Source organism: Mustela nigripes, chromosome 13 (genome assembly GCF_022355385.1).
Source record: "Mustela nigripes isolate SB6536 chromosome 13, MUSNIG.SB6536, whole genome shotgun sequence".
Classification (NCBI taxonomy): domain Eukaryota; kingdom Metazoa; phylum Chordata; class Mammalia; order Carnivora; family Mustelidae; genus Mustela; species Mustela nigripes.
Genome location: NC_081569.1, coordinates 67,882,057 through 67,897,347, shown reverse-complemented (window position 1 = coordinate 67,897,347; position 15,291 = coordinate 67,882,057). Strand labels below are relative to the sequence as shown.

General features: G+C 34.8%; 1 protein-coding gene across 3 annotated transcripts in view; it reads left to right on the top strand.

The window, feature by feature from the left end:
• ATP8B4 (ATPase phospholipid transporting 8B4 (putative)) overlaps positions 1-15,291 on the top strand; it is a 255,071-nt gene that overhangs the window by 174,101 nt on the left and 65,679 nt on the right. For all 3 annotated transcript variants that reach the window (XM_059372800.1, XM_059372801.1, XM_059372802.1), the window contains exons 15-16: positions 3,992-4,157; positions 11,660-11,848. In XM_059372800.1, the coding sequence (XP_059228783.1) occupies positions 3,992-4,157; positions 11,660-11,848 (355 nt within the window). The remainder of the gene's footprint in view (positions 1-3,991; positions 4,158-11,659; positions 11,849-15,291) is intronic.

Genomic DNA, 15,291 nt, shown 5'->3' with positions numbered 1-15,291 from the left:
ATATATTTGAGATCTTTCTAGAGTAGTGGAATCGGAATTCCACTAATTAGTGGAATTGCAAATGGAATTGCTAAATCAAAAGGTATGTACATTTGTAATTAATAAATATTGCTATTGTCTCCTTTAAAATTTTTATAAACTTACATTGCCACAAGCAATGTACAAGAGTATTTTCCCCTACTTTTACCAACACAGTGTTTTGTCAGAGTTTTTTTTTTTTTTTTTTAAGATTTAACTTACTTGTTTGACACAGAGAGATCACAAGTAGGCAGAGAGGCAGGCAGAGAGAGAGGAAGCAGGCTCCCTGCTGAGCAGACAGCCCAGTGTGGGGCTCGATCCCAGAACTGGATCATGACCTGAGCTAAAGGCAGAGGCTTAACCCACTGAGCCATCCAGGCACCCCTTGTCGGAGTTTTTGATATTTGACAAGACTATATGAAACGATATGTCAATATGGTTCTTGTTCTAATTTATTTTGTTATGAGTGAGGTTGGACATCTTTTTATATTGTTAATAGTTGATTCTATTTCATCTTTACCCATTTTTCTGTTGGTTTGTAATCCATTCATGGTTTCCTCAAATATATGTCACTGGTATTAAGCTGTTTTCTCTGTGTGCTGCTAGATGCTGTTTGCTAATGCTTTATTGAGATATATGCCGATGGGTTTGTCCTCAGTGGTTTTGGGGGAGGAGGTGATGTCTGTTTTGCTACCAATGTTATATTTACTTTGGAAAGAGAATAATTTTTCCTATTTTTCATTATTTTTGTATTCCATGGGACAGTTTATATAACATCAGAATGATTTGTGCCTTAAAGTTGAGTAAAGAAGTCTCTTATGATCCTTTTAATTTTCTCTTTGTGGCTATTTAAAAAATTAATTTCTTATTTTTGTTTGTCTTTTTCCTTTTTTATCTTAATTACATTAGAAAGTTGCCCCCTTCTTCCACAGAAAAGTGCAGCTTTGGGTTTTATTTATTATTCGTATATATTTTCCTGTCTCTGCTTTTCTCTTTATTAATGCCATCTATCTTCATTTCTGAAGATATTTTTTCTTTTTCTAACTTCATACTTGGATGCTTAATAACTTCATTTTTCCTTTTTTATATGCAAATATTTGTTTTTTAATTTTTCTCTGAATACTTATTTAATTTTATCACATAGATTTGGCCTGTAGTTTATTAAACTAATTTTATTTTTGTCATATCAGTTTGAATATCCACATTGAAACACAGGTTTTTAAGGAAGAGTTTTAAAATTCCCAAGGGGATAGAGTTTTCTCTACATTATTGCACTTTTAATAAAAGAACAGATTTTTATTCTTTTTACTTTCTTGGGATTTATGGGGTTCTCTTTGTGACTTAATATAGTCAATTGTTGTCAGCGTTCCAGGCTTTTAAAAAAGAAAGTGTATATATATTCGGTTTTCAAGGTATAAATTTAGCTAGATGTCAGTTATTTCTACCTTGTAAATTATATTATTTAGGTCTTCTATTTCATTATTATCTTTTGTCTATATCACCTCTTAGTATAAAAGAGAACAATTAAAGTATTTTGAAAATCTTTCTACATATATAGCTCTTATATAGCTTGAAATCTTTGTTTTGCAAGTATTGATGCTACTTGAGGATAAATAGATACTCATCGTGGTACATTTTTATTGTGAATTACATAATTTTGCATTAAAACTTTTCTCCTTTGACTAAATTAATTCTTCTTGGCCTGAATTCAATCTTAGTTGATGTTAATGTCATGACTTCTGGTTTCTTTTCATTTGCATGTGCCCACCTGCTATTTTCTGTGTTTCTGAATGATTTTATGCATGTCTTGTGTGTATAGAATATAGCATGCTTATATATAGCATATATAAGATTAGAATTTGCTTTGCATTCCAATCTTTTAATAATTGAATTTGGGCCATCTACATAGGGCTATGTATTATCTTAGTTATAATATTTGAGGTTGCATTTTTGCATCCAACATTAAAATAATTCTTTATATGGATTCTTTATTCTGTATGTATGCATTTCTTATAATGTCTGGGAATATTAGGAAAGCATTTCATTGTTCTTCTACCATATACTTTGAAGAGATTATGTAATATTCTTAATACTTTTTTTAAGGCAATCTCTATTAATTTCCTGACATAAACAATGATGAAATTACATTTCTTCTTTCCCTCATATTTTCCTATTGTTATATTTTATATTTTTCTTTGTCCTAAATACATATGGATTTTTATTAGTTGATTTGAAACTTTAAATACCATCTTACCTTCAAAAATAAAATGAGGAAATCCATATTTTCCAATTTTTTAGCTGTCTTTTCATCTTGCATAGTCAAGGTATATAATATAGACATTTTGTTTTGGCATCTTAATCTCTCTATTTCTTTTAGATTTAGTCCTTCAGTTAAAGGGATTTAGGGCTCCCTCTTAACTAGTCCTTTACTAATGATTTTCCCAGTTATCTTTTATTTGGATGAAGTTCATCTTCTAGTTTCAAGAAAGGTTCATAATAAGGAACTGTGTGCTGAGTTTATACTCAAATGAGAGCTTGATTGGTTCTAATATCTTTGAGTCACAGTTTCTTCACTGGGAGTGTTAGGGAAGTCTAAGGTCAGGGTGTATTTTACTCCTTACTAGTGAGTTGATCATTTTTTCTCCAAATGCAGTTGTTTTCAAAATGTCTTACATGAACCAAACAATCTGTGATTAAATAAGTGTCTGTGATTCTGGGATACACAACTGAGTGTCCTGTATGCAGGTCTTCTCAAATACTTGGATATAATAGAAAATGTCCTATAGTTTCCAAAACAAAGTACATATTAAAAGTATTTTCCCATCAACTGTTTATTTTGCCAAGACACTATCATAAGATTAGTGCTTTTAGTAATAAACTTTTAGAAGTACATTCTGTGCTTTCCGGAAGTTACTGAATAACAGGGACCTTCACAATTGAATCCTCCTCCACTATTTGTTTTACCTTATTTCTTTTATCATGTTTTTCTTTTTCTCAACACATTTTAAAGCGTATAGTTAACCGTTATTAAAAATACTTATGATGTTGCACAGCAGATTTCTAGAACTTTCTCATCTTGCATGATGGAAACCCTATACTCATTCAACAGCAATTCCCCATTTCCCCATTCCTCCAGCCCCTGGAAAAAACCATTCCACTTTCTGTTTCTATGAGTTTTACTGTTTTGGTACCTCATGTAAGTGGAGTCATTCAGTAATTATTCTTTGGTGACTAACCTATTTCACTTAAATATGTGCCTTCAACACTCATGTTATGGCATAAAGATAGGATTCTCTTCTTTATGGCTGGATAATATTCCATTGTATCTGTATGCCACATAATCTTCATTCATTCATTTGTTGATGGATATTTACATTGTTTCTACCTCTTAGCTATTGTAAATAATGCTGCAATGAATATGTGAGTGCAAATACCTCTTCAAGATCCCAGTTTTAATCCTATCATTATTTTATGCAGTACCTCCAGAGAGATCTGAGAAAGTATACTACAATAAAACACATTAATATTTTTGCATTGGAAAATATTAATTCATATTAAGTGGACTCAAAAAAGGCTATAATTAGACACATACCATTTTAGGTCAGATATTGCTGCCAATATGAATTCAAGTCAGGTCAGGTTTTGCCACTAAGTAGGTTTTGAAAAACACATCACTTTTAGGGCTTCTTTGTATGTTGGAGTTGCAATAAGTATTTGAGGATCTGTACAGCCATTGCATTTTTTTTAACTTATGGTTTCGGGGTGGGGGGTCACTGCTTTGGTGTTTGGCTCTGAAATGAGAAGATAATATTTAACAGTAAGGAAGAAACAGAAAGCCATTGTAGTGCCAGATGTTTGGGGCTGAAAAATCATACAAGCACTAAAAATACATAGAGGAAGTGTTTTTGAATTTTAAAAGATTATTATTGGATTGAGATGTATAGTTTTTTTCCCCCTTATTTTTCTTCTACAGAAAAATGAGCCTATGGACTTCTCAGTCAATCTCCAAGCAGATAGAACATTTCAGTTCTTTGACCACCGTCTGATGGAATCTGTTAAACTGGGTGATTCCAAAGTGTATGAATTTCTTAGGTTACTTGCCCTTTGCCACACGGTAATGTCAGAGGAAAATAGTGCAGGTAAGTACAAAGTATGTCCCAGTGGTGAGCCTTTTTAAATCAGAAATCATACTTCATTTAAAATATTTGGAATTAGAAGGATGTTCAATTAAAAGTATACATTGCATAAGGGGTTTACCTATCACTAGCTTTCTTTGCTTTTATTCATATACTGAGTATTTTCCAAAAATTATGAATAGACTGAAAAGGAGAGAAAAAGAAGAGAAATAGGAGTAATAGAAAGAAGAGGCCCAAATGTGCAAGTACAAGGGGATGAAATCTTTCTAACGATTGAGCACCATATTTAACTGTGAGCTTCCTGGTAGCCAGGACAAGCAGGAAGATAACAGCTCAGGTGTTTAGCTCTCATCATTAACACGAACAACTAATAGGTGCAGATGATGATCATGCATATATGTAGAATGAATGGGTTTTCCCAGTAGTGGGGAATAGATGCACACAGATAGTGGGATACTCTTACTTCCCATTATGAACAAGTCCTCACGCTATTAAGATGGTTGTTTAGGGCTCAGAGTTCATAGAATAGAACAAAATCAACTGGGCCACTTCAATTTTGAAGTGATGAGGCAGGTAGATAATGGTATAGTGAATCAGCTTCTTGTTTCAGTTGAGTCCAGTCTATTCTGTTTGCAAGTTTTATTTCTTTCTGCTTTCAGTGAGTGAGTAAATATTACCACCCAAGTAATTTCAACTGCAAAGTGAAATATATATAAAGACTGTTGAATGTATGTATGTATGTAATATACATATGTATATGTACATATATATATATTTGCATGTCTTTTTGCTCTCTATTTATTATTTTTTCTGTTCTTGCAATTACATTCAAGCCATAGTTTTGTCCTCCATGATGCTGGAGTAACACTTTCCCCATTTTAATTACCGTGAGGATTTACATTTTTATATTTATGACTCAAACTGATCTTTCTAATTTTAAGGCCAATGATTAATTATATTTTTATCTGAGGATATCACAATGCCTTTAAGTAAGGCATTTTTTTTTATCTTTGCCCTTTGAGGTTATTTCATTTTCAAAACTGTTTTTACTTTAATAGTAATCTTTTTATTTTAATGTTATATACCTTCTTAGAGCTCTTTGAGGATCTTGATTATTCTTAATTGGAAATTTTCTTTTGTTTCCTCTATGATTTTTTATTTTATGGAATGTTGTTTTTTGAATTCTGTGTTTAATTTTCATTTCCTCAAAGGTTTGATGACTTGTGGTTGCCTGTTCTTTTTGTTTGTTTGCTTACAATTGCTCATTTAGAGATGAGTGTTCTTCCTTGTATCTGAGAATCCTTGTTTGTTCCTCGGTGAATGTAGATTCTGATTGCAGTGGCCAGTCTCCCCGGATTGTGGGGGAGAGACAGGATGCATAGCTCATCTTCTGGGTGTGGAGTTCCTCCCTCCAGGAATTCATATGGTCTCTGGGCTTAACCATCTTACTTTCTCAGATCTAGTTCTAGGAGTCTGTGTCAAAACTCCCACTTGAGGGAGAGTCGTACTCAACGTCTGACCTGGAAGAAAAGGTCAACAATTGGGCTCCTTTCCCTCATTTTCTCTCTCGTATCCTTGTGGAATTGAATTGAAGCAATGCAGGCTCTTCTCAGTTTTGGTCTCCAGCTGCAGCACTCAAATCTTTTGAGGTTTTTTTTTTTTTAGGTGGATTGTACGATTTCTTTAGAAGAACATTTTCTAGGTTTTGTTCTGGCGGCAACTGTTTAGAGAAAGCTGGCAGAAGAAGGAACTCAAATGGGCTGGAGTGCTGAGTGGAATTCTTCAACTCATTTTATTAATGATGTCCCCAAGAGCACTACTTTTCTCATTTGCTGACTCTGAGTTTGGAGAGTCTTTTGGGGATTTCTCATACCTCTGTATTCCTTTTGCAAATGCTTTGAGCTGTGTTTTTCTCTTATTTCTTCAGTGGTTAAATCTACTTTTTATCTTGCAGACATTTCTCAAACTTCTAGTTTACTGATAGCATTCATTCTTCTTTACTAGTATCACTTAATTTTTTAAAATAATATGATATAATTAAATGTAATAAAACACACAGATCTTATGTGTGTTGTTTGATGAGTTTTGACAATTGTATACACCCATGTAGCCCCTGTCCCCAACCCCAACAAGGTATAAACCCTTTCTGTCACTCCAGAGAGATTACTCCTGTCCCTTTTCTTTCCAAAATCCCAACCCCTGCCCAGCCAACCACTGCTGTGATTTCCATCATCAGAGATGAATTTTGACTGTTCTTGTACTTCATATAACTGGAATCATAAAATATGTATTCTTTTGTGTCTGGCTTATTTCACACAGTGTATTTTTTTTTTTTTAAGATTGATTTATTCCTTTTTTAGAGAGAGAGAGTACATGTGAGCTGAAGGAGGGGCAGAGGGAAAGGGCGAGAGAGAATCTCAAGCAGACTCTACTATGAGCACAGAGCCCAATGTGGGGCTCAATCTCATGACCCTGACCAAGATCATGACCTGAGCCCAAACCAAGAGTTGGATGCTTAACTGACTGAGCCACCCAGGCACCCCTTATATAATGTAACATTCTTATCATTCATCCGTGGTATTGTATCAATCAATAGTTCATTCTATTTTATTGCTGAGTAATATTACTTTATGCAAGTGTACCATAATTTTATAGTCTTCTGTTCATGCACATTTGGGGTGTTTACAACTTTGGGCTATTAGGAGTAAAGGTACCATAAATGTTTTTATGTCTTTAAAAATATTTAACAAATTTGTTTTTGGTAAACACTTAGGAATAGCAATTGCCAGGTCATAGTATATGTTTAATTTTATAAGGTATCTTTCATAAGTGGTTATATCATTTTACAAACTCCACCATCAGTGTACAAGAGTTCTAGTGCCTTGACATTCTTGCCACCATTTAGTATTATTATTCTTAAATTTTACCCATTCTGGTGGTGATTGGGTAATACCCTGCCATATAAAAGTATTTTGAAGTGAAGAGATATAGATGTATATATCCTTTTAACTATTTCTATCTCTTGCTTTAAGATATCAAATTCTAAGTGAAGGTTTACATCACTGAGTGGGGGAAATTATTTTGCTCTCTTATTAAACCTTTAATTACAGGATAGCTTAAATCCATATGTTAAAGTACCTTGAAATACAAAGTTTTCTTATATAAATGTTAATTATAGAAGAGAGTAGAACCCAAATCTAATAAACTTAAAATTTGTAATATATAATTAATAGTTGAAACTATTGCTTTAATTTTAAATGTGTGCTGTTTCATGGAGAAGTCATTTGGGGAAGTTGACCTTCTCATTTCCTTCATCAGGATGAAATTTTAGAAGCAGGAAAGAGGAAAGTACAAGAGTTTTTGATAGGATTTTTTTTTCTACTTTAGTGTATTGCAATTAAAGAGATAACAAATTTAGAATTTTTTTCCTTATTGCCCCATTATATTGGTCTTTTAAAATTTGTTGAGGCTTGCTTTATGGCCTGGTATGTTTTCAGTTCCTATAAATGTCTCATGTGTGCTTGAAAGGAATGTACATTCTATGGTTATTATGTCCTGGGTCCTAAATATATCCATGAGATAATATTTGTTAATTGTTCAGTCTCCTACCTCTCTGTGGGTTATTTTGAGTACTTGATTTCCCAATTAGTGAGTATGTTAAAATCATCAACTATTGTGGTGCATTTGTCTGTTTCTGTTTGTAGCTGTGTCAATGTTTGCTTCTTATGTTTTAAGGTCGTGTTATTAGTTAGATACTCATATAGACTTCTGTCTTTTTAAATTAAACTTGTATTAGTATACATTGATCCTCTTAATCTCCAGTAGTATTTTTGCCTTAAAAGTTATTTTGGCTGATATGAATATAGTTATAGATGTTATAGATGTTTTGCTTTTGTTAATATTTGCATTGTTTACCTTTTCCCACTATCTCTTGCCAACCTACCTGTCAATCTTTTCTTTGTGTTTCAGACACATCTTTTGTGAGTGGAATAATTTTTGACGTTTAAAAATATACTTAGTTTGACAGAATGAAAGGTTAAGCACAACATTTAGTCCATCACCTTTATTGATTATAGATTTATTTAAATTTTAAGTATTTCATATGTAATTATTGGTGTATTTAGTTCATTTCTACCATCTTATTTGTATTTTATAGTTGCCTCATCTTTTGTCTTAATCTCTTCTTTTTTTTCCCCTCTTACGGATTTATTCTATTTTTACATCTGCTATTTTGGAATCCTTATTTGTATTTGAGCGGTTAGCCTAGAAGTTTTAGCATAATGAATTTATCAAAGCCTAACCCTTCTTTTGAACAAAACAAAGACTTTAGAAGCCTTCAACAGTAATCAACCCTGTAAGAAGACTTATATAGTCCTCTTGTCATGTATTTTCTTTTTTAATCCCACAAAATGTTTTTTATTGTTTTTATAGTCAGCGTTTCCTTAGATTTATCCTCTGTACTTACTAATTTCTATGCTTTTTAATGCTTGTCCTATTTCTGATCTTCTGTTGCCATAAAGTGTATTCTTCAGAATTTCTGTTAGGGAGAACCTCCTGGTAGTAAACTTCCAAAAACTTTGTTTGAAAATCAACTTTAAAAAAAAAAAAAAAGAAAATCAGCTTTATTTCATTCTTATTCTTGAAGATTTTGCTGTATGCAGAAATTAAAGGTGACAGTTTTCTCTCAGCACACTGAAGGTACTCCATTGTATCCTGCCACTATTTCTTTTTATTTTTTTAAATTTATTTATTTTCAGCATAACAGTATCATTATTTTTGCACCACACCCAGTGCTCCATGCAATCCGTGCTCTCTCTAATACCCACCACCTGGTACCCCCAACCTCCCACCCTCCCACCACTTCAGACCCCTCAGATTGTTTTTCAGAGTCCATAGTCTCTCATGGTTCACCTCCCCTTCCAATTTCCCCCAACCCCCTTCTCTCTAACTCCCCATGTCCTCCATACTCTTTGTTATGCTCCACAAATAAGTGAAACCATATGATAATTGACTCTCTCTGCTTGACTTACTTCACTCAGCATAATCTCTTCCAGTCCCGTCTATGTTGGTACAAAAATTGGGTATTCGTCCTTTCTGATGGAGGCCTAATACTCCATAGTGTATATGGACCACATCTTCCTTATCCATTCATCCATTGAAGGGCATCTTGGTTCTTTCCACAGTTTGGCAACCGTGGCCATTGCTGCTATAAACATTGGGGTACAGATGGCCTTTCTTTTCACTACATCTGTATCTTTGGGGTAAATATCTGCCACTATTTCTGTTACTGTACAGTCAGCTCTCAGTCCAGTTGTCAGACAGAAGATTATCAGTCTTCTCCCCCTGGCTACTTTTAAGATTTCTCCTTCCATGTTCTCACTGTAGATATGGGTTTTTATAAAATTTATATTGCTTAGAATTCATTGAGATTATTGAATCTGTAGAATGTCATCTCTCATCATTTCTGGAGTTTCCTTGGTCATGTATTTTTTTCCAGTGTTGCCTCTGACTCATTTTCCCCTCTCATGTTAGATGTTCAGTGTCAGGTATTTTCACTCTGTTCTCGTCTTTTAAGAAGTCTCTCATTTTCCCTTTCTTTGTCTCTTTGGGATATATCCTGGAATTTTCTCCATTTTCCCCCCAGTACACTACTTCTTTGTCTAATAGTATCTAACTTGCTGCTTTTAATTTTTAATTTCTATTAGGTCTTTATCAAATCTGCTTACTTTTATGCCTCTTTTATTTTTTGAAATCTATTAAGTATTTGTGCAATTACTATTTTTAGTAATTGCAATATCTGCTGTTTTTGCAGATCTTATTCTTTATTTTCTTTCTGTTGGCTCTCATTGTGTCTTATTTATTGGGATTTTAATAATTTTTCACTTTGAGATGAACTTTTACTTGGAACTTTGTTTTTAGAAATCCTTTGGGTCCTAAGGTGAAGGCTGGTTCCTCCAGAGAGGACTTGCTTTGCTTTGGTCAGTGTTCTAACACAGGAACATATTAAACTAAATTTTCAATTTGGTTTTTTTAAGCCACTTAGATATTGTGAATTTATGGTGCAAATATGCATGAACCCTCAGAGGCTGGAAACCAACAATCAAGTTCTCCTGGTTCAGAAAATGCCCTCAAGGCAAAAGCTGGCTACAGTCTTCTTTTATTCATTTTATTTTTTTCCTCAGTCTTTGACCTGAACAATTCTTATTTTCTTACCAGTACCTCTTTCATGAATGTATTTAAAAAGTTAAAATGTTTTATATGGAATTGTAGTTGTTTGTAGCAGGGAAGTTGGTCCTGGCACCTAGTTTACCATGTTGCCGGAAGTGGAAGTTACATCATTTTGTAGGAAAATCAAGTAATTGTTTTAATTCCTTTTCCTTTTTGAATTTCAAAATTAATTTATGCCTATTATATAAGGGAAAACCACACAGTACCAAGTTTATAAAGGCAAAGCTAATAATTCCTTCCATGAACTCCTCCAATCTCACCCCTACAGTGATAACCAATGAAAACATTTGGTGTGCATCATTTCAGCCTTTCCACTTGTGCATATATATATGTGAATATTATATAATAAGCAGGTGGTTTATTTGTTTTTGATGAAAAGGAATCGTAGCATACACATTAATATGCAATTCATTTTTTAAGAATTTTTGTTGGACAGTACTATAACTCAGTAAATATGGTTTTAACTCTGCCTACTTTTTCTGATGTATTTTTACAAAGATAATACAATTTTATGTAGAAGGTTTTACCTTATACATGCTGTATTTTTATGGGTTGTTTTGTTCTGTTTTCCTCATTTCATTTTTTCTTCTGCCCTCTTACTCTTAGCCTAATGCTTTCACAGTATCAGCCAACAAGAATGAACATACCAGTTTGATTTCTTACATTTTAAGAGTTTCTTGTATGCATTCTCATGAAATGGTCATTAGTAACAGACCCAAGTGGAATTTGGAATATCTGCTCCATTACTCTTTGGCTATATGATCTTACTCAGATTATATAACCTCTATAGTCATAGGTCAGTGGTATAAAATGGGAAAAAAAATTTTTTTAATAATCCCTACCTCAGGTCTGTCTGTGAGGATTCTGTGAGTTAACACATATTAAGTGTTTTAGTTTGTGAAACTTCCACTGCACAATTCTAGTCACTGAAAATACAAAGATTCAGCCTCTGACCTAAGAAACCTCCAATATTATGGAAAGGGAGATGTAGAAATGGGCATTTTTGTATGAGATGACAAGGGCTGTGTTTGTGGTATGCATGGTGTCCTGTAGTATCTCCAGGACAGGCACTTGGTCCAGCTGGTTGGCAAGTAGAAAAGTTTGGATTTCTGGAACTAACTCTTGAGTTCAATGTTACAGAATGAGTTGACATTAGTATTGGCATTCCGTGAATTTTAGCCATTAATCTCAGTATTAATGCATTTGTTTCTTTTCCTTTCTTGTTTAATAGATTTTTTTTCGCTATTGTTTAACATGGTAGTTTCTTTTCCTTTTAGGGCAGCTGATTTACCAAGTTCAGTCACCTGATGAGGGAGCTTTAGTGACTGCTGCAAGGAATTTTGGGTTCATTTTTAAGTCTCGAACCCCAGACACGATAACAGTAGAAGAATTGGGAACACTGGTTACTTACCAACTGCTTGCCTTCTTGGACTTCAACAATATCAGAAAAAGGATGTCTGTCATAGGTATGGCTGGTAGCTGAGATTATGTTTGATCGTTACACTGCTGTTTCTCAAGAATGATTTCACTCTTAGTTATGTACTGAGAGTTATGTTTTGGGTTTTTTTGTAACTTTGTGAACGCCTTTCATTTTCAACTTAGCCTTAACACTGCAATAATAAGTATAAGTAACATGTCACAAGTGCTTATTAAGTCCAGCACTGTTAGAGATGTTCTTCATGAATTAAGTGATTTAACTATCACAACAGCCCTATAATGTAAGTACTATTATTTTTATGCCCATTTTAAGGTTAACAAAACTGAGACACAGAGAATTAATAGATCCTCAGATACTACTCCTTGTGTTTCTAGAGATGTTTCCCAGTATAATTGCTTTAGTTAAGGCTCTGATCACCACTTGCTTGTATTATTGCAGTATCTTCAAAACCACTTCATTTTAAGATAATACTCTGTGTCGATATGGGGGTATTCTTTCTAAAACATTGGTCTGATTTTGCCATCACCTATATATATAAAATCCTTGGTGGCCTCTTAGAACTCAGAGGGTAACATTCTTAGCAGGACATTCAAGATTATTTGCAATCTGACCTCAATCTACTTTTCTTCTATTTCCCCAAACTTCCCAAGCCTCCCTAGATCTTGCCATTTCAGGCATGCATTGTGTACTTCTACTCTTTGCGTGTGCTATTTCCACCACTTGGACTTTCCTCTTCCCTTCTTCTTTTAGAAAACTTCTACTCACCTGGAAACTTCAGTGTCCAACTTAAGTATCCCTTATTCTATCAGTTCTTTCTCTACTCTCCAAATGCAGCACTCTCTTCTTCCTCAGAGTACCTTGTTCATAAACCAGTGTGATACCAGCCCTGTGATACTCATGAGCTTCCCAGGTGTTAGAGTATGAGCTACCTGAAGGCCAGACTGTGTTTTAGTCATCTTAAAATGCCCAAGGCCCAGCACAGAGCTTGGCACATAATAGATTTTCTATAAATGTTTGTTAAATAAGATTTAACCCAATGCTTTATAACTTATGAATACCCTGATCATCATATTAAATCAGTTTCTACTATAGAAACATGTGTGTACATGGTCAGGTTTTTGGCCTCTAACTCCTGGAAACTAGCCGTGGGAGATTGCTCTCAGCAGGTAAACGCCAAACATCATCTGGGGATGTTTATGTTTATTTATTTATTTATTTTTGAACAGGCTGTAGGCAGTCCTCATTGGTGCTGCTGAAGAGCACATATACTGCTCTAGGCGTTGGCTTAATGATGTATTAGCAGAAGTAATCTTCTTTTTACAGCTTCAGGGGAGGTGTTACTAATGTTGGGTTGGCTTAGAACCGGCTTCCCTTTGCTATGAGGGTGTTGACAAAAACCTAAAATTGCTACACAGGGAAACTTTTGGCTTTTCCCCAGCATCAGTCATCACTACGGGCTGTGGAGAAATCACAGCCTAACCACAAACTTCAGATGTTTGACTTAATGGATCCCATATGAAGAAAGGTAATGTTCCACCACAGAATGCATGGAAGCTTGTGGGCTTTATTTTGGTTCTGTTTGGTTTTTAATCAGGAGGAATTTGAAAGAGGGGCTCCACTAGGGTAGAAGACTCTCTGTTTGATAATAAGGCACAAAAAAAACAGTGCGAGTCTCATGACTGTCACATGGCTTGGTCTGTGGGGACAACACCCTGATGTGAGGACTCAGATGTTTGCTGCTCTTGCTGCCTCTTTTCTTCTCTTCCTCCTCCTCCTTCTCTTGCTCCCCCTCCACCTCTTCCTTTTCTGCTTCCCTCTCCTCCTCTATTTCTTCTTCTTCCTCTTCATCCTTCTTTTCCTCCTCCTCTGTTTCCTCTTTCCTTTTTTTTTTTTTTTGAGGGGGAGCTATCATTCATTGAATCATGAATGTATAGTTTTGATACTAGTACTACTTTCATTCCAGGGCAAGAGCCCTATTTTAATTCAGTTACTTAAATAAAAATAGATTTCTGTAAAGAATTTTGTCAGAGGGTGTAGAATCTACTATACTGGTAAACATATAGATCTTGTTATACAGTTTTAAAAGGACCAATTCTCATTGTGAAAACAAAAGTACAGAGATAAAATTCAAAGATACTTGTTAATAGAGGCAAGTGGCACATAAACATGGAAGGAAGCAAAAATTACGCTATGTCCTTGAAAAGCCCTTGCAAGATCTTTAGTAAGAGTTGCTCAACTCTAAACTTTTTAGAGATGATCAAAATACAGATCACACTGCCATATGACAGGCATTTCTCTGTGTGGTTATATGAACAACCATCCAACTGAGATATGGCAAAATAGAATTATTCATCACCCTTTATAGTGTTGCTATTGTATTTACTCTTCTGGCATACACCTGGAAACCACTTCTTTTTTCTTTTTATGTCACAAAGGCATAACTGTTGCCTTCAATGAATTTTGTATAATTATAATTCAACTCAAGCAAATGTTTAGCAAGTGCCTATCATGCGCCAGAGACTTGATGCTAAGGGAGAATGTGGAATTGAAGTGTTCTGTGTGATTGCACCCTGTTTATGACATGTTAAGAGCGTCCAAACTTGATCTACATACATAGGGAGTACATAGGGAGGCAATTGCAGGATTCTAAGCAATAGTGTGAAGATGACTCTGGCAGGATTACAGTAGAGTCTGGAGAGAAGCAGGGTTGAAATGAGTAAAACCATTTGGGTTAATGTGACAATATAGGCAAGAGGGGAGAAATTCATAGCTACAGTTGGATATATGGGTGGTGGAGGGAGAGGAGCTTTGATTACGGCTGGATATCTGATTTGGGAGACAGAGTGAATGGTGAAGCTTGTTATTGAGATGGAGACTTAAGAGAAATACGTAGTTATTAGAGGAAGATAATGTGTTCCAATTTGAGTCTGCTGTGCCTGAACACATCCAAAAGGAGATAACTAGTTGGTGGTTGGATGTACAGATTGGAAGGGAGTGCTGGAGATAGATTTGGGTAGGAGATGTACACTTAAAATCAGTAATTCTATCACTGGAACCTGAAGCCGTAGAAATGAATGTGACTACATGGAGAGTAAAAGGGGAATTAGATCATAGGAAAATCTTTAAAGAACACCAATATATAAAGGACCAGCAATGGGAGAAGATTTATAACTAAAACATATATGATTTTCGATTTTTTTTAAAGACTCTGCCCACATGTTACCTTGACCATTTAAAACTGTTACGTTCTTTTATTTAATTTTTTTTTTTTTTGAGAGAGAGAAAGTGTGTGTGTGTGTGTGTGTGTGTGTGTGTGTGTGTGTGTGAGGGGGAGGCACAGAGAGACAGAGCGAATCTGGAGCAGACTTCCCACTGAGCATGGAGCCCACCACGGGGCTCAATCTTGTGACTCTGATATCATAACCTGAGCCAAAATCAGGAGTTGGATGCTTAACTGACTGAGCCACCCAG